Source organism: Dama dama, chromosome 10 (assembly GCF_033118175.1).
Source record: "Dama dama isolate Ldn47 chromosome 10, ASM3311817v1, whole genome shotgun sequence".
NCBI classification, from domain to species: Eukaryota; Metazoa; Chordata; class Mammalia; order Artiodactyla; family Cervidae; genus Dama; species Dama dama.
In genome coordinates, this window is record NC_083690.1 from 11088412 (window position 1) to 11111279 (window position 22868).

Sequence of the window (22868 nt, forward strand, 5' to 3'; positions counted from 1 at the left end):
ACACCACAGTTCAAAAGCATCAATTCTTTGGCACTCAGCTTTCTTTATGGTCCAACTCTCACATGACTCTCTCCAAACATGACTACTGGAAAAACCATAGCTTTGACTAGATGGAACTTTGTTGGCAAAGTAATGGCTCTGCTTCTTAATATGCTGTGTAGGTTGGTCATAACTTTTCTTCCAAGTAGCAAGCATCTTTTAATTTCATGGCTGCAGTCACCATCTACAGTGATTTTGGAGCCTCCCAAAGCAAAGTCTCTCACTGTTTCCATTGTTTCCCCATCTATTTGCCATGAAGTGATGGGACCGGGTGCCATGATCTTAGTTTTCCGAATGTTGAGTTTTAAGTCAGCTTTTAAACTCTCCTCTTTCACTTTTATCTAAAGGCTCTTTAGTTCTTCTTTGCTTTCTGCCATAAGGGTGGTGGCATCTGCATATCCAAGGTTATTGATATTTCTCTCAGCAATCTTGATTCCAGTTTGTGCTTCATCCAGCCCGGCATTTCACATGATGTACTCTGCGTATGAGTTAAATAAGCACCACCTCTAGAAGAAACCAACATGGCACTGCCCTTCTCAGGGCTTAGCTATGCCAAGACCAAATTAGAAGCCTAGTCTTCTAATCCCCTTGTTCACATCTTCAGTCATTTATTCACTCACTAGGTTTTTATCAAAGGCTTAATTTATGCTAGCTCTTATGATGGACCTTGGAAATAAAAAGATGAATGAGATCCATTCTCAGCCTTGAAGGAGCTCACAGACCAATGGGAGAAGGTAGGCAGTTAAGTAAATAATTATAATTTTATGAAAGAAGTTAGTGAAAACCCAAGTATTTAGTGAAAATCCCTACTCCCCAACTGGTGATGCTCAGGAAAACAGTAGGCATCATCACAAGAAAATTTTAATGAAATGTCTGGCCCTTTATAAGTTTAATTGATAAGTTTAGTTCTCATGCATTTAGTCTGTGTTTCCTTAGGCTTCCTCTTGGCTGTGAATTATTTTTCTATTAGTAACTTTTTATTCTGAAATAATTATAGATTCATAAATTGTTGCAAAAATAATATTAAGCAGTGTGCTGTATCCTGTATCCAGCTCCCCCCGTGGGCAACTTCTCACATAACTAAAGTGCTTAGTAGACCCAGGAAACTGACACTGGCTTGATAGAATTAATCAGACTACAGCCCTCCTCTCGCCCACATGAATGCAGCATCTGGCCCTGCCCATAACCCTCTTTCTTGGGTGCTGGTCAGTCTGTCTGAGTGTTTGTCACTGTTGGCAAAATCAAATTGCCATTCTTGCAAAGTTACAAAATTCCTGAAGTCGATCTAGATGATACTAGAGAACCATTCAAAGCATCACCAAAGACATTGACAAATGAGCATCTGGCCAATGACATTCTTAGACCAAGACACCACTAAAGAAGGGGAAATGATGAGAAGAAAACAGAACAGGTGCTTGAAAAGAGGACAACTTCATTATGAAAAGACTAAGAAAGGCCTTCTGGGAAACTCAGAGCATCTAGTAAAATTTTTGCAAATATGACTTTCTGTATGATCTGGTCTGAAACTTGTAGTAAAGGATGTCATATCACACTTTCAATCAAAATTTTTTCAGGAAATTATGCCTAAAAGAAAAAGAAATATCAGCCCTGACTTCATCTATTTAGTCTAAGAATTAGTACAGAATTACAATTGTAATTCTGTTGACAAAAGATAGAATAATGCCTGTAAATTTTAGTTTCATTTAGTTTTCATTTCTGAAGGTGGAATTTCAATCAAATTCTTTTTTTCCTCTTGACATTTACCATGACATTTTAGTTTCATTCTAACTAGATTTGCTTTTACTTTACTTTTTATGGTACAAATGATCCTCAAAAGTGAAAAGTTTCCTGAGAAGTTACTCAAGGGCAAAGGACACAGTGACTATTTCTTCCTGGGAGTGGTCAGGAAGTTCTTCCACTAGGTAACTTTTGAGATGGGTATTGAAGGATGTGTAGGAGTTCACCAAGTGAAGAAGAGGAGAAAGTGTATATAGTTAGAGAATAGTGTGAGTAGAAGTCAATGAAGGATGGGAGAGCATGGCTTCCCTTCAGATACCGTGAGTGGGCCACTATGACTACTGCAGAGTCGGATGGGATCAGGAGTATTCTTTGTCATAGGAGGTGAAGCCTTGGAGGCGGCATACATGAGCCTTAATGAAGAGCTGATGCTTAATGCCAAGGCAGTGGGGAGCCGCTGGAGGGTTCTGAGCTGAGGCAGAATGGGATCAGTGTTGCAATTTAGAAGGACCCCCTTGCCACTGTGAATTAGTGGTGGTGAGGCTGAAGGTAAGAAACAATTTTTGTTCTTTTTTTGGCCACACCATGGGGCTCGTAGGATCTTAGTTCCCTGACCAGGGATTAAACCCAGGCCCTCAGCAGTGAAAATTCAGAGTCCTAAGCACTGGGCCAGGAAAACAAAGTTAGAGAGTGGTGGCTAAGACATAGGTCTAGATTAGGCCACTGCGTAGAGTCAGGCTCCACCCCTGACTAGCCCTGGGACCCTTCCTTAACCATTACCAGCCTCAGCTTCTTCAGCTGTATAATGGAAATTTAACAGTCCCCGTCTCATAGGATTATCAGGAAGATTAATTGCCAAATAATCTGCTATCAGATAAGGACCACATTGGAGGCTAGATGATGAGAGATGATGATTATATTAAGTGTTATAATTTAGGCTGGATAGAGATGAAGGACATGAAGTTGAGCAAACTCCACGAGACAGTGGAGGACAGTGAAGTCTGGTGTGCTGTAGTCTATGGGTCGCAAAGAATCAGACTCGACTTAGCAACTGAACAATAGCAACAAGAGATGAAGGATGAAAGTGGATGAGAAACTCCAGAAATAACATTAGTCATGTTGAAGGATGAAAGTGGATGAGAAACTCCAGAAATACATTGGTCATGTCATCCAATGACCCGAAACAGATTTTGCAGGTAGGGGAAGGACATGGTTCAGGAGGAACATGGACTCCGGGTCTTGGACCTGGCTGCCCGGGATTGGCAAGCATCGTTCTCTGACTCAGGGAACAAAAGAGGAGGAGCGGCTTTTGAGTTCAGAGTCAGTGGGTTTGGTGTTGAGCATGGGTAGAAAGATGAGATGCCCTCTCCTAGTTAGGGAGTTTTATCTCTGTTTATCTTTAATTTAATGCGAGTTTGTTATAAATAGTTCCATAAAGAACTGGAGCAGCCATGGCGGCTCTGTCAACCACTAGAAGTTACGCCAAATGTTTATAGTTGGAAGAACAACAGACTTTGTTCAAAGAGGGAGAGGACAAAGAACAAAATTCTATGGAACTTCACACATCTTGAACTCATTTGTGACAGAAGTAACAGAGGGAATTCCCTGGTGGTCCAGTGGTTAGGACTCTGTACTCTCACTGCGGAGGGTCCAGGTTCATTCCAGGGTCAGGGAACTGAAAAAATCCCACAAGCCACACAGGTTGGCCAAAAACAACAGCAACAAAAATATTTTGACGTGTTAGGGGTCAAGAACACCATTCAGTCTGTAGTAAAAGGTCATTATTTTAAAAAACAAACAAACAAACAAAAAAAAAAACCAAACTAATAGAGAGACGCCTAATTCTAGCTCTGTGGAGGAATAGATTCCCTAATATTCCACCCACTGAAACAGCTAAAGTGCTGCATAAAATGCTTGAATGCATCTTTTAAACATTTTGCTGATCTAGCATCAAGGTAAGAAATCCACGAAGTCCCCAGAGACATGAAGTTAGGCATACCGGGTGGTGAGCATCCATTAAAGACCAGCTTTTTCCTGAGGGTTTGTTTCAAACCCTGGAGAACCTGAGCTTCAGCTTTAAAGGTTGCAGTGGGTAAAAGGGCAAGAGATAGTCTAGGGGACCCCTCAATTGAGAATTTTACAGTAGATTCATAAGAGAGCTGAACCCCAAAGGATTAAACACTTTCTAAGAGGATGAGTTATCAGTCCTGGGTGTTCATTAGAAGGACTGATGCTGAAGCTGAAACTCCAATACTTTGGCCACCTCATTCGAAGAGTTGACTCACTGGGAAAGACCCTAATGCTGGGAGGGATTGAGGGCAGGAGGAGAAGGGGACGACAGAGGATGAGATGGCTGGATGACATCACTGAATCGATGGACATGAGTTTGAGTAAACTCTGAGAGTTGGTGATGGACAGGGAGGCCTGGCGTGCTGCAGTCCATGGGGTCACAAAGAGTCGGACACGACTGAGCGACTGAACTGAACTGAAGAGGATGAGTGAGAAATATACCCTGCCAGACAGAAGAGAGAGCTACTAATACAAAACTTGTCTGTCTCGATCATGGGGGGAGTATGAGAGAAAAAAAATGTCACCTGAGAATTTGTCATTACAAGAGGGTCCTCACTCAGGCTTGTAACCCAAAGTATGAAAGTAGTTAAAAAAAAAAGAAAAACACTCAAGCAAATAATGTAATTTAAAGACAGTCACAAGTTGAAAGGAGTGTGTGTCCCCAGGGATTAGCAGAAGTGACGTTGACTACTCACTAATGGAACTTAACTTTACAACAGAACTCAAACGTCACCTACAACAAAGTTCTAAAAAAATATGAATAGCTCACAGTCAAAAAAAAAAAAATCATACACGGGGGAAGGAAGCACAGCACCATTAGTAGAAATGTACATGGATCAAACTCTCCTGTCAAAAGACAAAGATTTTTTAGACCAGAAGTATTACGTATAAGAGGTATGTTTAAAGCTTAAGAATTCTGTCGAGATTAAAAGTCAAATCAGAATTTCCCTGGCAGTCCAGTGGTTAGGATTTGATGCTTATGCTGCCGTATTCAGGTTCAATCTCTGGTTGGGGAACTAAAATCCTAAAGCCATGAAATATAGTCAAAAAATAAATAAAATAAAAAAGTCAAATGTTATGGGGAAAATAAAGTAAAACAAAGTAAAGTAGAAAGTCAACTGAAAGTGTTAATCGCTCAGCCGTGTCTGACTTTTTGCAACCCCATGGCCTGTAGACTTCCAGGCTCCTCAGTCCATGGAATTCTCCAGGCCAGAATGCTGGAGTGGGTAGCCATTCTTTTCTCAAAGGGATCTTCCCAACCCAGAGATCAAACCCAAGTTTCCTGCATTGCAGGCAGATTCTTTATCATCTAAGCCATATACAAAAATTGAAATGCTTATATTCATGCCAGATAAATATAATCAAAATACAGTTAGTGTCACTCTATTAGTATAAGTCAAATAGACTTTAAGATAAAAAGATTACCAGAGGTCAAGAGAGTCATTGCATAATGATAACAAATTCAACAAGCAGATGTAACAATTCTAGTTCTGTTCTTATATTTTTCCCTTTTTGAAGGAGAGGCTTATCTTACTTGGTTTTAATAGCTTTTCAGATATTTCAGATTTCAGTTCAGTTCAGTTGCTCAGTCATGCCCGACTCTTTGTGACCCCATGGACTGCAGCACGCCAGGCCTCCCTGTCCATCACCAACTACCAGAGTTTACTCAAACTCATGTCCATCGATTCAGTGATGCCATCCAGCCATCTCATCCTCTGTCATCCCCTTCTCCTCCTGCCCCCAATCCCTCCCAGCATCAGGGTCTTTCCCATTGAGTCAGCTCTTCTCATCAGGTGGCCAAAGTATTGGAGTTTCAGCTTCAGCATCAGTCCTTCCAATGAGTATTCAGGACTGATTTCTTTTAGGATGGACTGGTTGGATCTCCTTGCAGTCCAAGGGACTTTCAAGAGTCTTCAAAATTCAATTTTGAAGCACAATTCAAAAGCATCAATTCTTTGGTGCTCAGCTTTCTTTATGGTCCAACTCTCACAGCCATACATGACTACTGGAAAAACCGTAGCTTTGACTAGACGGTCCTTTGTTGAAAAAATAATGTCTCTGCTTTTTAATATGCTGTCTAAGTTGGTCATAAAAATTTTCAGATTTAGCTTAAACTAATAAGACTAAGTTCCACGAGAGTAGGAATTTTTGTCTTTTCTTGTTCATTTTTATTTTCCCAATGCCTAGTAAACTTAGGGCCACATGAGGGTCAGGCACTCTGTAAATGAAACACTGTGTTGGAGGCTTACTGTGTGTCAAGTCAAGTATATTGTGACATCCGGTGCCATCACTTCATGGGAAATAGCCAATTCCAGCACCCCACTGGACCCAGGTCTCCTGACTTCAGCTTCTGACCCTCAGGAGTCTGGGCAAGTCATGACATCATCCTGTAAGCTACGTGTCGGTTCTCACCCCACTCTGCAGTCAGTCACAAGCCAGGGGAAAACCCAAGAAGCAAAAGCAGCCATCTACAGGTTCCCCAGTGGTGGTCAAGGTGACTCAGGCCGAGATGCAGCATCGCCCGGGTCTGCGGGCAGACATGTGGCAGCCACAGGGCCCGGTCCTGCCATGGGTGCGGGGCCCCGTGCACCCAGGAAGCTGCTCTCCTGGCCTCTCAGGAGGAAGCAGCCAGGACCTCTTCTCCTTTCAGAAGCTAGATTCCACCTCAGGATCCTGCTCAGTTTCTGCAATTTCACATCTCTGAGCCGCGTCTGTAAAATGAGATGGCAATGCCCACCTTGCACTGCCTTTGGTGATGACGAGATCGTACACAGAAAGTGCCTAGCTCCCCACTACTCTTCCTCAGGATATGGCATCTGAATACTTTAATATGTCATCATTACCAGCGGCGATCTCCAAGTCAAGGAGGAGGAAATAGTAAGAAGTTCACTGCCTCTTGCTCAGCAGGTAGATGTCCCCGGTGCCTCAGATGGTAAAGAATCTGCCTGCAAGGCAGGAGATCAGGGTTCCATCCCTGGTTTGGGAAGATTCCCTGGAGAAGGGAATAGCCACCCACTCTAGTATCCTTGCCTGGAGAATTCCACTGGCAGAGGAACCTGGCAGGCTACAGCTCATGGGGTCGCAAAGAGTCGGACACAGTTGAATAGCTATCACTTTCACTTTTAGCAGGTAGATGACCTCGAGGACTGCCTGAGCCCTGAGCCTTGGGCATAAACACCTTGCATGTGACTCCTCTCTGCACTGCCTCCTCTCTGCAGACCCCAGGGTACCCTCTCACTCTCCCCCCTTCTAGTCTCCCACCACAAGTTTCTCATCCCCAAGGCTGGACCACAGGTCTAGTTTATAACAGAACTGTGACAACATTCACTAAATCAGTGCTTCCCATATGTGGTTCCTGCACCACCCTGATGGTAACCAGATAACAGGAGCAGAGGGATTCATCTGTAGGCTTTCAGTGACTGAATAACGTGTCAAGAGAGTTCCCTTTCAGCTCTTTCATAATCGCCATCATCAAGAAACTGATCATACCAGAGATGTGGCTCTAGCTTTGAACAGACAAATACCAGCAAGGTCACATGACTCAGCCTAGCTGGATATTTTAGACATACAAAAAGTTATAAAGAATAAGAATAGGAAGAGCTATGCAATTGCAACTCTGCTAATGAAATAAAAACTTTAAAAGTGTTATCTACATGTATTCCCCATCCTGATCCCCCCTCCATGGCTGATTCAAGTCAATGTATGACAAAACCCACTACAATATTGTAAAGTAATTAGCCTCCAACTAATAAAAATAAATGAAAAAAAAGTGTTATCTAAGTCCCCTGCGTCCCCCTCATCCCTCTCACGAACACATCACTTTGCTCAAGAAATAACCAGTCTCCTGAACTGACAGCTGATAATTTTCGTGCACATCCTCCCCTCCTAGGTACCTCATCCCTAGATGGTACCTTGCAGGCTGTAGTTGGTTTTATACTTGTTGTGTTGTTAAACTTGAAATGTTAACATATGTAGCCTTAGTTCATGTATTTTAACTACTGTGTGAGATTCCATTGTAGCATTATGCGGCCACTTATCTATCCAGTCTACTTTGGAAGAATATTTACATTGTTTCTAGGTTCTTAAGGTGATTTTTTTAATGGGTCAATGAAATGACTACCTTCTTTCATTGATTTTTGTTTGTGCATGTTAAGTTTCGAGCTTGAATAATAAAATTCAATAGCTTTGATTCTATAATTGTAAAACCTTGCTTTATACATCATTTTCACATCTCTAAAGTCTATAGGTCCATGCTAAGTCACTGCAGTCATGTCCGACTCTGTGCGACCCTATGGACTATGACCCGCCAGGCTCCTCTGTCCATGTGATTCTCCAGGCAAGAATACTGGAGTGGGTTGTCATGACCTCCTCCAAGGATCTTCCCGACCCAGGGGTGGAACCCTTGTCTCTTATGTCACCTCTCTACAGCCACTTGAAACATCATAAGGACTAATTGACTCTACATTTGCTTCCATCACACAGGACAGAGCTAATTAAGTAAGTCGCAAACACTCAAAGATGAAATTACAGATATGCACAGCATATTTGTCACCATTCGTAAATATTGTAATGCCTTCCTCTCTGAGATAGACATTCTTCAGCCTTAGACATAATGCATAGAAATTTGCGATTAAATTAGCATTATTTAGCATTACTAGCATTCAACAACCCAAATTTGTAACAATAATCAAATAATCTTAAGAAACCCAGAATACAATCCTAATTGGAGATGGAATTTAGACTCTCTAAATAGCTGGCTTCCACTGGGCAAGTTTCATGTGGTCAGTTTTCCACTGTGGAATTGTCAAACAGAACCCACTTAAAGACATTATCCTTCAATATGCACATAAGGATGAACAGCACTTTTCTTTAAAATTATCCATTTTTTATGGGAGTGCTGTCAGATAGACTTCCTGACACATAATCTGTGATGATTCTAAAAGGAATTATGGGTGGGCAATTGTGAATGACCAATACCACAAAAGGTGTAGTGATTATACCATTAGCTGATCTCGTGAGAAGATTCTGGAATGCCTGTATCAGAATTCAGAGCCCTTAATAACCTGTTTTAAGGTTCTTTTCTTAGAAATATAACACCCTCGTGGATTTAGCAGCTTATGGACTCACTTTTATGCGTAACATCATACTACCCTGCAACAGAAGGAGACAAAATTGTAAAGACTCAACCATTAAGCCTTTAAAACTTACACGATATTCCAAAGTGTAACTGATTTGACTGACTCCATTTTTTAAAAAATTACATTTATTTGGCTGCCCTGGGACTTAGTTGCAGCAGGCAGGGTCTTCTATCTTCATTGCTACATGCGGGATCTTTAGCTGGGGTATGTGGAATCTGGTTCCCTGACCAGGGTTAGAACCCAGATCCCCTGCATTGAGAGAGCGGAGTCTTAGCCGGTGGACCACAAGGGAAACCCCGTCACCAAGTCCATTTTTAACAAACACTAAATTCCTTCACTCTGATTGGATCCATTGTGTTCAATCTGTTAAAGTCACATGTGTTCCAAGATCCTTAGAAAAGGCATTCATGTCTATTCTGTGTTGATTGTTACCTCTTAGGTTTTTTTGGCCATCACAAATAATGTTGCTTTGTGTATCATAATGCACATGTTTAAGACTTTTCCTGGGTTATGTAGTTAGGAGTGGAAATACTGGGTATGTGCCGCTCCCATTTCAATAGTTATTGCTCAAGTGTTAACCTTAGGTGATGAAAGTATTCTAAGTGGTCTCTAGCCAAGTAGGAGAGTTCTTGTTTTTCTACATCCTTTGTTGTTATTGTTCAGTTGCTCAGTCACATCCGACTGTTTGAGACCCCAAAGAGTCTCAAAGACTGCAGAGACTGCAGCACGCCAGGCTTCCCTGTCCTCCACTGTCTCCCAGAGTTTGCTCAAACACATGTCCATTGAGTCAGTGATGCCATCCAGCCATCTCATCCTCTGTCATCCCCTTCTCCTCCTGCCTTTAGTCTTTCCCAGCATCAGGGTCTACATCCTTCCCAGTAACTTTCAAATTTTCTACTACTTTTCTGATGCAGATAGCTTCAGCTAGGTATCGGTCTACCTTTAACTCCTCTGTAACACTTACTAAGCATTCTTTGTTACCAAGAGACATTGGATCTCAGGATCAGAAACTTCCATAAGCAGAAGAACATAAACAACATTTTACTTTCCACCTGCTCGCCACTATTCTTAGGCAAGTGACACGAATTTCCGACTGAGATAAGAATATGGAATTTCCTTTTATGACGAATAATACAGAGAAAGTAAAAGAGGGGAATAATAACACATGTTGCATGTGATAACTGTAAGACAAAAATTTTACAGGGGGAGTTGGATGACTGTACACAGAGGTAATGCTATGCTCGTGACTAATCACGAGGGAACACTCTGAGACCAGCAGCTTCTGCAGCAAGGTAACACCTACCTGAAAACAGCAGCGTTACAGAAATGAAAGAAATTCCAGGGATGGTATAATCTGACCCATGTTTCACATGTGATGAAACAGTGGGCCAGAGAGAGGAAATAAATTGCCTGTGGTGGCACAGTGAGTCAGGGACCAGGTGGAAGCTGGCATTCAGGTTTTCCTGACTAAGCATGTGACGTGGTACTAGACTGGGTTGGCAGGAAAGAGGAAGGTAGCCTTGGAAAGGGCTAGGAAAAGCTGCTCTAGTTCCTGGTTCTGTGCCCCCAGTGGTTGCAGTTTAATCAGCCATTACTCCCACCTTGGGGTGCTAGATGGAGTCTCATGGCCTGCTCTTGATCCCCGTCTCCGGGTGTTTGATGGAGACTCATGGCCTGCTTCACCTCTCCATCTTGGACTCGTGGGGATGGATTCTCAGGCCCGGTGCTCTCTCTCAGGTGTCTCTGAGGTGAGGTACTTACGAACATGGTTTCCTTATTCCCCACAGCAACTGACCCACCTGCCGTCTTCTCCACAACCATGGCTGACGATTACACACCAACTCTTCCTTCTGTTAAAATTCTCTTTTGCCTCCCACTCCCGGCCTTCTTTCCTAACTAATAAATTTTAAGTTCTCAGACCTCCTCTTTTTCTCTCAGGGATAACTGATGGGCATTACCATCTTGTCCAAAGAATTGATGCTTTCGAACTGTGGTGTTAGAGAAGACTCTTGCGAACCCCTTGGACTGTGAGGAAATCAAACCAGTCAGTCCTAATGGAAATCAACCTTGAATATTCATTGGAAAAATTGATGCTGAAGCTGAAGCTCTGATACTTTGGTCACCTGATGCCAAGAGCTGACCCACTGGAAAAGACCCTGATGCTGGGGAAGACTGAGGGCAGGAGGAGAAGAGGGCAGCAGAGGATAAGATGGTTACATAGCATCACCAACTCAATGGACGTGAATTTGAGCAAACTTAAATCAATTTGAGCAAAAAATAGTGGAGGACAGGGGAGCCTGGCATGCTGTAATCTATGGGGTCATGACTAGCGACTGAATAGCAATAACCACCACCTTGTCCAAGAAACACTGTGGTCTTCCAACTGCTGGGAAGAGAAATCTCATAAAGAAAGCGGAAGTGGGGGTCAAAGTTTCCTCTTTCTCTCTAACTACAGTAAAGCAGACACTGCTCTGCATCACAAAGTTAGTTATGATGAAGTTGAGAACTTTTGTACAGGTATCTCGTCATTCTCTTGTCATGGGGAAGACCTGTGTGAAGCTGTAAAACTTTGTTTTGTGATTGTAGAATTATTTTTATAAGTATAGGGTTGGTCAAAAAGTTTGTTCGAGTTTTTCTGTTATACTTTATGGAAAGACCTGAACCAACTTTTTGGCCAACTCAATATTAAATTTTTGGGCTTCCCTGCTGGCTCAGACAGTAAAGAATCTGCAATGCAGGAGATCCAGGTTCCATCCCTGGGTCAGGAAGATCCCCTGGAGAAGGAAATGGCAACCCACTCCAGTATCCTTGCCTGGAGAACTCCATGGACAGGGGAGCCTGGTGGGCTATAGTCCTTGAGGTTGAAAAGAATCGGACACAACTGAGCACTAACACTTCACTTCACTTCAATATTCAATTTGTACAAAGAAGTACAAAATACCCAGCTTGCAAAAATTATTGATTTGCTCTGTGAATTATGCTTGAAGGCCTAAAAAGTATGCAATTTTGAGTATCTTAATTGATAATTAGTTGCCCAGAGGGTATTTACCTCTACATCTCTGTTTGCTGCAAAGTATACTTTGTTAGGCGAGAAGAGCTTTCGAGTTTCTATCTTCTACCTCGCGGCCTTTATACATAACATTTATAATGTCATAGTCTTGTTGGACTGCTTATTCAAGCCCAGGGTTGAGTCCATCTCATTTAAAATTCTGTAGTAATTTCAAATTGCTGTTTAGCTTATGCCTTTTTGCATTATGTTTTAGTGGTTCTTCGAGGGCTATTTTTTAAGAGACACTTTGGATTTTTTTTTTAATTTTATTTATTTAATTTTGGCTGAGCTGAATTTTCATTGCCGCACAGGCTTTTCTCCAGTTGTGGTGCTCGGGTTTCTCATTGCGGTGGCCTCTCCTGCTGCAGAGCATGGGCTCTAGGGCCTGAGGGCTCAGTAGCTGTGGCTCCCAGACTCTAGGGCACAAGCTAATAGTTGTGGCACATGGGCTTAGAGGCTCTTCAGCGTGTGGGGTCCTCCCGGGTCAGGGATCGAACCTGTGACTCCTGCATTGGCAGGTGGATTCTTTACCACTGAGCCACCAGGGAAGCCCCTCAAAGGCTTTTAATATATATTTTCCACTCTCTTAACCAACACAAAGGAAACATTATACCACTTAATATAAAGTACAGTTTGCCACCATATGGGTCCAATAATCATGCTTTATGCTACACCATCCTTTATGCTGTATCCATCATATGTATTATATCTACATGTATCTAAAAATCACAAGATAATACCATACCTTTTGCTTTAAGCAGTTATGTTTCTAAATAAATTAAGAGAAACAAACAAACAAACAATCTTTCAGGACTTCCCTGGTGGTCCAGTGGCTAAGACTCTGCACTCCCAATGCAGGGGACCCAGGATTCAATCCCTGGTCAGGGAACCATGTGTTGCAACTAAAAGATCCTGTGTGCCACAAATAAGATCTGGCACAGCCAAATAAATAAATTTTAAAAAAATAAATTAAAAAACGTTTATACTTACCTAAAGATTATTATTTCTGACACTCTTTAGTTCCTCCCACCTGGTATGTAACTGAGTTTCTAACTGGTATCATTTTCCTTCCATCTAAAGAACTTACATAAAGATTATTATTTCTGACACTCTTCAGTTCTTCCCAACTGGTATCTAACTGAGTTTCTAACTGGTATCATTTTCCTTCCATCTAAAGAACTTATTTTAGCATTTCTTAAAATGCAAGACTACTGCAACACCCTTTTTTAGTTTTTTAAGTCTAAAAATATCTATTTTTCCCACATACTTGAGGGATAGTTTCACTGTATTTAGAAATCTGGGTTGACCATTTTTTTCTTTTCAGTTCTTCCAATATACTGTTCCACTGTCTTCTGGTGTCCATAATGTCTATTGAGAAGTTAGTGATGATTCATGTGCCTCCTGTAATGTGTTCTTGTTTTTTTTTTTTATCTTTTGGCTGTGGTGTGTGGCATGTGGGATCTTAGATCCCTGATCAGGGATTAAACCTGCACCCCCTGCATTGGCAGTATAGAGTCTTAACCTCTGGGCCACCAGGGAAGTCCCTGTAATGTGTTCTTTTGATCTGGCTCCTTTCACAGATTTCTCCTTATCTTTAGTTTTCAGTTGTTTGACTATGATGTGCCTACGTGTGGACTTCCTTGTATTTGTCTTGCTGAGCTTCATGGTTTTCATGCTGTTTATTTTTCACCAAAGTGAGAAATGTGGGGCTTTATTTCTTCAAACTTTTTTCTACCCCATTCTCTCACTTCTTCTGTCATTCTAAGTATGTATAGGTTGGACCTTTTGACACTGTCCCACAGATCCTTGAAGCTCTTTTCTTTTTCAATCTTTTTCTCTCTGTTCTTCAGATCAAATAATCTCTATTGTGACAATTTAAGGTTTCTTCTGTTATCCCCTTTTTGCCATTAATCCAATCCAAAGACTTTTAAATTTTCATACATTGTAATTTTCACTTTAATCATTTCCATTTGGTAATTTTTAGTAGTTTCTGTTTTTCTGCTGAAAGTTTCTATTTTTTTATTTTCGTGAGCATGTTTTCCTTGGCACCCTTTATGTCTGTTTCATTCATGGTTAGAGTCACTGCTTTAACAAATCCTTGTCTTAGGACTTCCCTGGCAGCCCAGTGGTTTAAGATACCGCCTTTCAATGCATGGGGTACAAATTCAATCTCTGGTCAGGGAGCAATGTCTCAGGGCCCAAAAAACCACATGCCTTGAGGCCCAAAAAACCAAAATGTAAAACAGAAGCAATATTGTACCAAAGTCAGTAAAGACTTGAAAAATAGAAAGATTTTAAAAAGTAAAAATAAAAAGATTTTTTAAAAATCCTTGTCTGCTAATTTCAACATCTGGGTCATCTGGGGGTCAATTTCCATTGATTGTCCTTTTCTCTTGAGAATGGGTCCCTTTTTCCTATCCCTTTATAGTCAGGTAATTTTGGATATGTACGGCCCATCACAATATGTGGTAAATGAAGGAAAGTTACACGGCTCAAAATAGCCTGGAGTTAAAACTCCCCTCTGGGTCCTCCCCACCATTCTATGCAAAACAAAGAACTCTCTCACCTGAAGAAAAAAAATGGACGTTAAGGTTGATTACACCCAGTCCCAGCCAGTCCCACCCTTTGGCTGATCTCCAGAATTCCTTGCCCCAACCGTTTAAGAGATAACTACTCCGAACAACCTTGGAGAAGAACCAGGCCCCCTTAAGACAGTAGATTTCCACATATATGCCTGTATATACTTGCTCTTTTCCTGCGTTAGGGCAGCAGCTCACTAATCTGACTGCTGCCCCTTCTTGCCTCATTAAAGGTGATCTGTTCTTGTAAAGTGCTGCTCTCGTTCTTTTCCTGAACCTCGCCTTCTCTAACTGCATACCCTATAGTAAACACTCTGGATTGCGTTATAATCTGAACAGGGTTAATTTTGTTGTTGCTGCTGTTTCAGCAGGCTCCTATCTCTCCCGCCCTCAACACAACCCCCATGGTAGGTTACAACTCAAGTTTCAGCCCAGTTCCTTTAGCCTTAGTTGAGCTGTTTGGAGTCGCCCGTGAATGCATGAATGAACAAGAACTTGAATGAGCCGTGAATGCAGGGTTCAGAGGTCAACCACACATTTGGACAGTTTATACCCAGAATTTGGAGCAGCTTCTCTCTATCTCTCTCCTTCTTGGAATTTCTACTCCCACTTTCTAGCAACTATTGTTATCTCAAATTTTGTCCTCTGGTTATTCGGGGCAGTAAAACTTTTTTTTTTCCAAACAGAATTTTACTTGCCCGCAGAGCACAAACTGAGACCTCCTTGAGCTAAACTCATGAGCTGGGAATTCACCAGTGATATTCTTGTCTTCCACATATTGACTCCTCTCCAGGGTCTGCCTGCTCTGAATGCTCCCTGGGGCCTTCAGGTAGTTGTTTTTTATACTTTCCTCTGCCTCCCACCATCAGAGTTTATAGTTGTCATTGTGCTACTGTTGGTCAGATAGGAACTCTCACCCATACTGGAAGTGGAAATCCCTATTTGTCTCATTGAAATGAACAATGCAAATGGTCCCATCTGAGAGATGGTAAAATGAGACCAGGAAAGGAAACAAAGTCACAGTGTGTTTCTAGAAGAGCAATCAGCTATGATATAAGAAAGCGGGGGTTGAGGTTTTTCAGGGTAGAATCCTACAATAGACTGGCTTGTATGCAAAGCTTGCTTTCCTTGTTATTAATTGGGGATAATATTAGTATATAGTCAATTTTCATGAAGTGCTCATTAGGATCAGCACTAAGCCCCTTATACATACTATCTCTTTTAATCCTCAAGAAAACTTGATGAGATTGAATTACTTTTACCGGGAGATTTTTCAGAGGAAGGGACTGAGGTTTAATGAGGCTGAGCCCAAGGTGACACGATTGTTTACATGATTAATCAATAATCATAATGGTTCATATTTATCGAATTCAAATTTATTGAATTATTATCAAGTTGTGGATGATGTGCTAGGTACTCTCTAGGCGTTATCTCACTTATTACCCCCTACAACTCTAAGATGTAAATACTATTATTATCACTCCATGTTTTTGTAACAGGGAAGAGTCGATTTTGACTTTTCCATGCAAGATCTCTTTAGCTGCTTTTGTTATCATAATGACACATAATGGCCTGCCACAGAGAATCCTGCCCCTCTGCCTGTTAAACTAAAATGCCTTTGTTCAGAACCCTGTCCACCTGTAGATGGCAGGAAGGAAAAAATTAACACATCTTCCTGCCTGAGGCTTGCCCTTCTGGGAGATACTTAAAAGATTAAATGGCCTATTTACTTTGTTTCCTCACCTCCCTGCCATCTCTGATACATAAAACTCCCTGGCATCCAGACCGGGACAAGATGGTTATTTTGAGTCATTAGTCTGCCATCTTCTCTGTCAGGCTTTCGGAATAAAGCCTTATTTATTCCTTGCCTCAATACCTCGCCTCTTGGATTCACTGGCCTGTCCTACCATGAGCAGAGTGAGCTTGGACTTGGTATCGTTTTCAGATGGAGAAATGGCGGCAAGGAGAGGCTAAGTAACTTGCAAATACCAAGTAATTGGGGATTTGAACCCAGCAGACTGGCTCCAAACCCAACTGCTTAATTGCTATGCCCCAGTGCCTTCTTGTTATGATGCAACATCCGAGAAAGCCTATCACCTTATAGGTCCTCAAAGAGGCAAGCCTTGTTCCTCTTAGTAAATACTGGATTGGGTCTAAAGGAATCCACAAAGCCGTGAGCTTCTTTGGCATACACACACACATGGTATGCACATAGCTATGGGTCTAAATCAAGACCAGAACCCACTTCCATCAATTCATCAGGCAACCCCAGCCTAACGTGCAAATGAGGAAATCCTCCTTAGCAGGAATAAGCTGCAGAGGTTCCCCCATCCTGATTTTCACTTCACGTTTTGGATGCTACAGGCTGGGTGAGCAGAAATACCAGGCGCTGGCCCAGGGGAGCTGCCCTGCATCTGAGCGCTACCATGAATCACTTCCAGACCATCCTGACTCAGGTCCGGATGTTGCTCTCTAGCCATCGGCCGAGCCAAGTGCAGGCGCTTCTGGATAACCTGCTGGCAGAAGAGCTCCTCTCCAGGGAGTACCACTATGCCCTGCTCCATGAGTCTGATGGTGAGGCTCTGGCCAGGAAGATCTCCTTGACCCTGCTAGAGAAAGGAGACCCAGACCTGGCCCTCTTCGGGTGGATCTGGAGTGGGCTGCAGGCCCCCACAGCCGAGAGGGACCCCAGCTACAAGGACCCTGGTGGTAAGTTGCCATCCATCCCTTTTTTCTCATGAAGCCATGCCTGGCTGTCAGCAGCTCCGGGCTTTTCCTTCTAATCTCAGAATGGGAGGTCCTCATGTTCGTCTCTGTCCCAAGCTGAGAAGGCAGAGTGGACAGGAATCAGGGTCTCTGGTTGAGCTGACAGGAGCAGCTAGTGCTTAGAGAGCTCAGGCTGGGATGCCGAGAGCATGGGCAGAACAGCGTGCTTCCCACTCTGCTTAAAAGTAAACCATCCCGGAGGCACGCAGCCAAATGCCCACTGGGTGCGCTCTCTGAGCTGCCTGGGTACCTTAGGCACGTGCAAGGCACTGGTGAAGGGAACAGATGGACAAAGCAGCCACTGCCTGCAAGTGGGCAAGACGGATGCCGGCACAATCAGTGTATCTCAAAGCTGAAGACATAGGTTGCCACAGAGAGGAAGGGCTGAAGAGCTGGAGAGCAGAGATCGCTGTGTGTGCACATGTGCGTGTGAGCATGTGTGTGAGCACGGGTGCGGGTTTGTGTGGGCGTGTGTGCGTGCATGTGCATGCACGTGCCTGTGTGTGCATCCGGGTCATGGAGAGAGAGGGAAGCTGAAAGACAGGGAGGGAGAGAAAGGGAAAGAGGGACAGGAGAGAAAGAGAGGGAAGTAGACAGAAGGATGGAAGAAGGGAGGAAGGATGGGAGGAAAGAAGAGAGAGATGGAGGAAGAAAGAGAAAGAGGAGAGAGAGAGAGAGACAGAAGAGCAACCAGGTTGGAGGGAGAGAGTGTCTTGTTTTTAAAGGGTACTGCTAACTCCTGATGCATCTTAAAGCGGGAAAAAAGCCTATGCCATACCATTTCCACTCGCATCCTTAGCTCCTCAAACATTTTTGGTCTTCCTTCCCACTTGCAAGAAGCTTCTCACTTTGTTGCAAACAAAAGTCTTCTTAATTTTTAGTTTTGGACTTGCCACGCAGCTCGCGGGATCTTAGTTCCCCCAACCTGGTGTGTTAAACCCAGGCCGCCCCCCGACCCCGACCAGGCTGTGGAAGCATGGAGTCCTAACCACTGGACCACCAGGGAATTCCCACTAAACATTCTTCCTAGAGACACTTACTTTTCAGCCTCCTTTACATAAACCTGTGCTTTCCCAATTTTATGAGCTGGTGTCATACATTCTCGTCCTTGGTCCTTTTAAGGCTTTGGAGTAACTTGAAACTTGATATAATCACAATTCACATTTACTGAGTATTTAGTTGCTTGCCAGGCACACCTAAGCCACCCTAACCCTTTAATGATCTACAGCCTTATATTACACAGGGAGAAAAGACAGAGATTGCCCAGAGGTGACCAACTCCGGTCCCCAAGCAGGAAGTGTTGAGGCTGGATTTGAAAGCAGACACACTTTTGGCTCAGTCTGGTCTTAAGGGCTAAACAGCCTCTTGAGGATTTTGCCATGGGCTCCAGGGCAGTGTAGGCATTTCTCCAACTCTTCTGCCAAGATACATGTTTACAAGGGGTGGGCTGTCTTCCTGGGCAAATTTTCACCCCGATCATCTCTGTCTGGTCCTCGGACACATAATTTACTCTCCCCCTCCTAAAAGACCCCAGGGGAGCTGGGACATCTCTGTCACCTGAATAACCTCCCTGATTTCTTAATGGGAGTGCAAGCCACCTATGGGGTCATTTTAAAAACTTTTTTATTTTATATTGGAGTATAGTTGCTTTACAATATTGTGTTACCTTCAGGCATACAGCAAAGTGACTTGGGGATACATATACATGTAAGGGGATGACAGAGGATGAGATGGCTGGATGGCATCACCAACTTGATGGACATAGGTCTGGGTAGACTCTGGGAGTTGGTGATGGACAGGGAGGCCTGGCATGCTGTGATTCATGGGGTTGCAAAGAGTCGGACACAACTGAGCGACTGAACTGAACTGAACTGAACTCTTTCTTCAGATTTCTTTCCCACTTAAGTTGTTACATAATATTGGGCAGAGTTCCCTGTGGCATACAGTAGGTCCTTGTAGGTTGTTCTTCTTGTTGTTGCTAAGCCATGTCTGACTCTTTGCACCCCTTTGAACTGCAGCACACCAGGCTCCTCTGTCCTCCACTATCTCCTGGAATCTGTGCAAATCCTTGTCCATTGAGTCAGTGATGCTATCTAACGGTTATCTCATCCTCTGCCGCCCTCTTCTTTTGCTTCAATCTTTCCCAGCATCAGGGTCTTTTCCAAAGAGTCGGCTCTTTGCATCAGGGTGCCAAAGTATTGGAGCTTCAGCTTCAGCAGCGTCCTTCCAAGGAATATTCAGGGTTGATTTCCTGTCCGTTATCTATTTTAAATACAGCAGCGTGTACTTTTCACTCCTAAAGATGCTACCAGAAAACTACTAGAGCTCATCAATGAATTTGGCAAAGTTGCAGGTTACAGAATTAACACACAGAAACCTGTTGCATTTCTCTACAATGAAAGATCAGAAAGAGAAATGAAAGGAACAGTCCTATTTACCATCACATGAAAATGAATAAAATACCCTGGAATAAAACTATGGAAGGAGGCAAAAGACCTGTACTCTGAAAACTGTAAGATGCAGATGAAAGAAACTGAACAGAACACACATAGGCTATGCAGTCTTGATGTAGGTGCAGATGCCAACTTCTGTGGATGTCAAGGCCTTCCTCTCTCCTTGACATACCCCCTGCAAATGGCAGCTTCCTCCACTCCGCTGGCTGCCCACACCTCTGCCCCTCCCTCTCGCTGGTTCCTGTTATTAAACTCCGTTTCCTCCCAGGGGGTGTAATATATTTATTTCTGATGCCGTGTGACTCTAGAAAGGGAACTGAGCTCCGTGCGGTCTTCAGGAGGCTGGGAGACAAGGAAGGATAAATTGCTTCCTTACCGTTTTTGCTCCCCCGCCATCCTCTTCCAGGCCAGCTCCTCCCAGGCCTGTGAGACTCCAGCTGTAAGGACTATGGGCAGGGATGCAGCTAGGGGGCACACGAAGGGAGCAGTCTTCCGACGGGGACAAGGAGAACAGGGGAGGAGAAGTGTATGGTTTGTATAAATAAAGGGCACTGACTTTGAGTTTCAACGGGGCTTCAGAAAAGGAAATCAGAGTGTGAAGTTTTTGTAACTCTCTCTACAACCCTATCGTGATCTTCACCCTCTGCTGCCCTATACTGGCTTCTCGTGTCACTCAGAGGAAAGCTAAATCCGGTCGATTCCCATGAAGCCCTTCAAGATCTGGCTTCATCCCTGCTTTGATCCCACCCTATACTCCTGCCGTCTTATCTTCTCCAGCCATGCTGGTATCCTTGGGGTCCCTGGGACAGGCCAGGCACACTCCCTGCCACAGGACCTCTGCACATGCTGTTGCTTCCATCTGAACACTCTTTTCTCCAGATATTCTCTGGGCCAACCTCCTTGAATCTTTTAGCTCTTTGCTCAAATGTCACCTTCTCAGGGAGGCCTACCCTGATCATCCTATTTAAATTTGCAACTCCCCCTCCACACTCGGAGTACCACTCCCCACACTGACGTGTTTACCTTCAATACACTTTACTTTTGTATTATGTTTGTTGTTTGATTATTTATTTAGTCAAGCTGCACAGGCTCATGGGATTTTAGTTCTCCGACCAGGGACTGAACCCGGGCCCTTGGCAATGTGAGCACAGAGTCCTAACCACTGGACCCCCAGGGAGGTTCCTTTGTTTGCTGCCTATTGTCTGACTCTCTCACTGGAAAATAAGCACCCTGTGGGGAGGGATCTATGCTTTTATCACAGATGTATCCCAAACACTTAATATAATGCCTGGATGGGTGTGCAATATGTGTCTGTTGAATATTAGACTACTGGATGGTAGGTAGATGGATGGGTGGGTGGGTGGGTAGATGAATGGTTGAAGGGTAGGTGCGTAGGTGGATGGGTGATGAGTGGTGGGTGGGTAGGTGGTTGGGGGATGGGTGGGTGGGGGCATAGGTGAATGGTTGATAGGTAGGTAGGTGGATGGGCTGGATGGATGGATGGATGGGTGGGTGGGAGGGTAGGGAAGTGGATAGGTGGATAGGTGATGGGAGGGTAGGTGGGTAGGTGGTTGATGAGTGGATGGGGGTGTGGGTGGGGGCATAGGTGAATGGTTGATGGGTAGGTGGTTAGGTGGATGGATGGATGGTGGGTGGGTGTGTAGGGGGGAAGGATAGGTGAATGATCGATAGGTAGGTGGTTAGGTGGATGGATGGATGGTGGGTGGGTGTGTAGGGGGGAAGGATAGGTGAATGGTTGATGGGTAGGTGGTTAGGTGGATGGATGGATGGTGGGTGGGTGTGTAGGGGGGAAGGATAGGTGAATCGTTGATGGGTAGGTGCATAGGTGGATGGGTGATGAGTGGTGGGTGGGTAGGTGGCTGGGTGACGGGTGGATGGGGAGACGGATGAGTGTGTGGATGGCTCGTGTTTACCATTACTCTCACTCTACTGATGTGTACGCTGAGGCACAGGGAGGTGAGTGGTTGCCTCGATCATGGCCTGGGGAGAGGTGGCTATTAGATCTCATGGGCCCAGATCACTTGTTGCATTTTCTGGTTGGCTGCCTCTTTTGAATAACCCAAAGGGATACCGTAAGTCTACCCGAAGCAGGCTGACCATCTTCAAACTGAAACCAGCCTGATGATTCAGAAGTCACCTTTGGATATGATTGATAATGCTTCAGCTGCAATTGCGCAGGAAGCCCATCTTTGGGGGTTGGCTCTGCTGCACAGAACAGCATATGTCATCCAGCCCCTGGCAAGCTCGGAGGAGTCCCAAGAGTCTGGGCAGAACTCAGCTGCTTGACTGGGGACCGTGAGTGACAAGCCCTGGAGGACAGTCAGAGGCCAGAGAAGAGAGAGGTAGCGTGGCAGTGACGGAAGGAGAACTATGCCGGAAGCCGAACAGCTCTAGTTCTGCAGCCATGCCCTGCTGCTTACAAATTGTGTAACCTCGGCCACGTGTCTGAACCACTCTGACTGTCAGTTTTTTCATCACTAAAACGGGAGTGATGATATAAACCTCCCAGGGTCATAGCAAGGGTTCAATGAGATGGTAGCTGAGAAACCATCCCAGGAAGTGCTTGGCATCAGACAGATAACCCTAGGAATGTCAGACACATACATATTGTGTGTGCTCAGTCACTCACGCATGCGTGCTTAGTCGCTTCGGTTGTGTCGGACTCTTTGCGACCCCATGGACCCACACGAGCCCGCCAGGCTCCTCTATACTGGAGGAACTGTCCCAGGCAAGAATACTGGAGTGGGTTGCCATTTCCTTCTGCAGGGGATCTTCCTGACCCAGGGATTGAACCTGCGTCTCTTACATCTCCTGAATTGGACGGGGGGAGGATAAACCAGTGAGTTGAGTCTGCAGTCTCACTGGGGGCTCCATATCGCATCTAGACACCTACTCCAGTGCTGAGCGTGTGGCCGCTATGTGCATCTGAGAGTTAATGTGACTCCCATCCTCAAGCTGGCACATTGGTTAAGCACATAGGCTGTGGCCTCAGACAGCCTTGGTGCCAGCTGTGACT

At 44.1% G+C, this 22868-nt stretch overlaps 1 protein-coding gene and 1 non-coding gene across 7 annotated transcripts in view; both read left to right on the forward strand.

The window, feature by feature from the left end:
- Positions 1-12848: 12848 nt before the first annotated feature.
- Positions 12849-12922, forward strand: TRNAG-CCC (transfer RNA glycine (anticodon CCC)). The gene has a single exon. It is a non-coding gene; the product is annotated as a tRNA-Gly (tRNA).
- Positions 12923-16807: 3885 nt separating this feature from the next.
- The window catches only part of CIITA (class II major histocompatibility complex transactivator), a 56222-nt gene continuing 50161 nt past the window's right edge, over positions 16808-22868 (forward strand). For 3 of the 6 annotated variants that reach the window (XM_061152814.1, XM_061152817.1, XM_061152815.1), the window contains exon 1: positions 16816-17321. In XM_061152814.1, coding sequence (XP_061008797.1) covers positions 17039-17321 — 283 coding nt within the window. In that variant the 5' untranslated portion in view covers positions 16816-17038. Of the gene's footprint in view, positions 17322-22868 lie in introns of all 6 variants that reach the window. The other 3 variants (XR_009694402.1, XM_061152816.1, XM_061152819.1) reach the window with 3 other exon arrangements.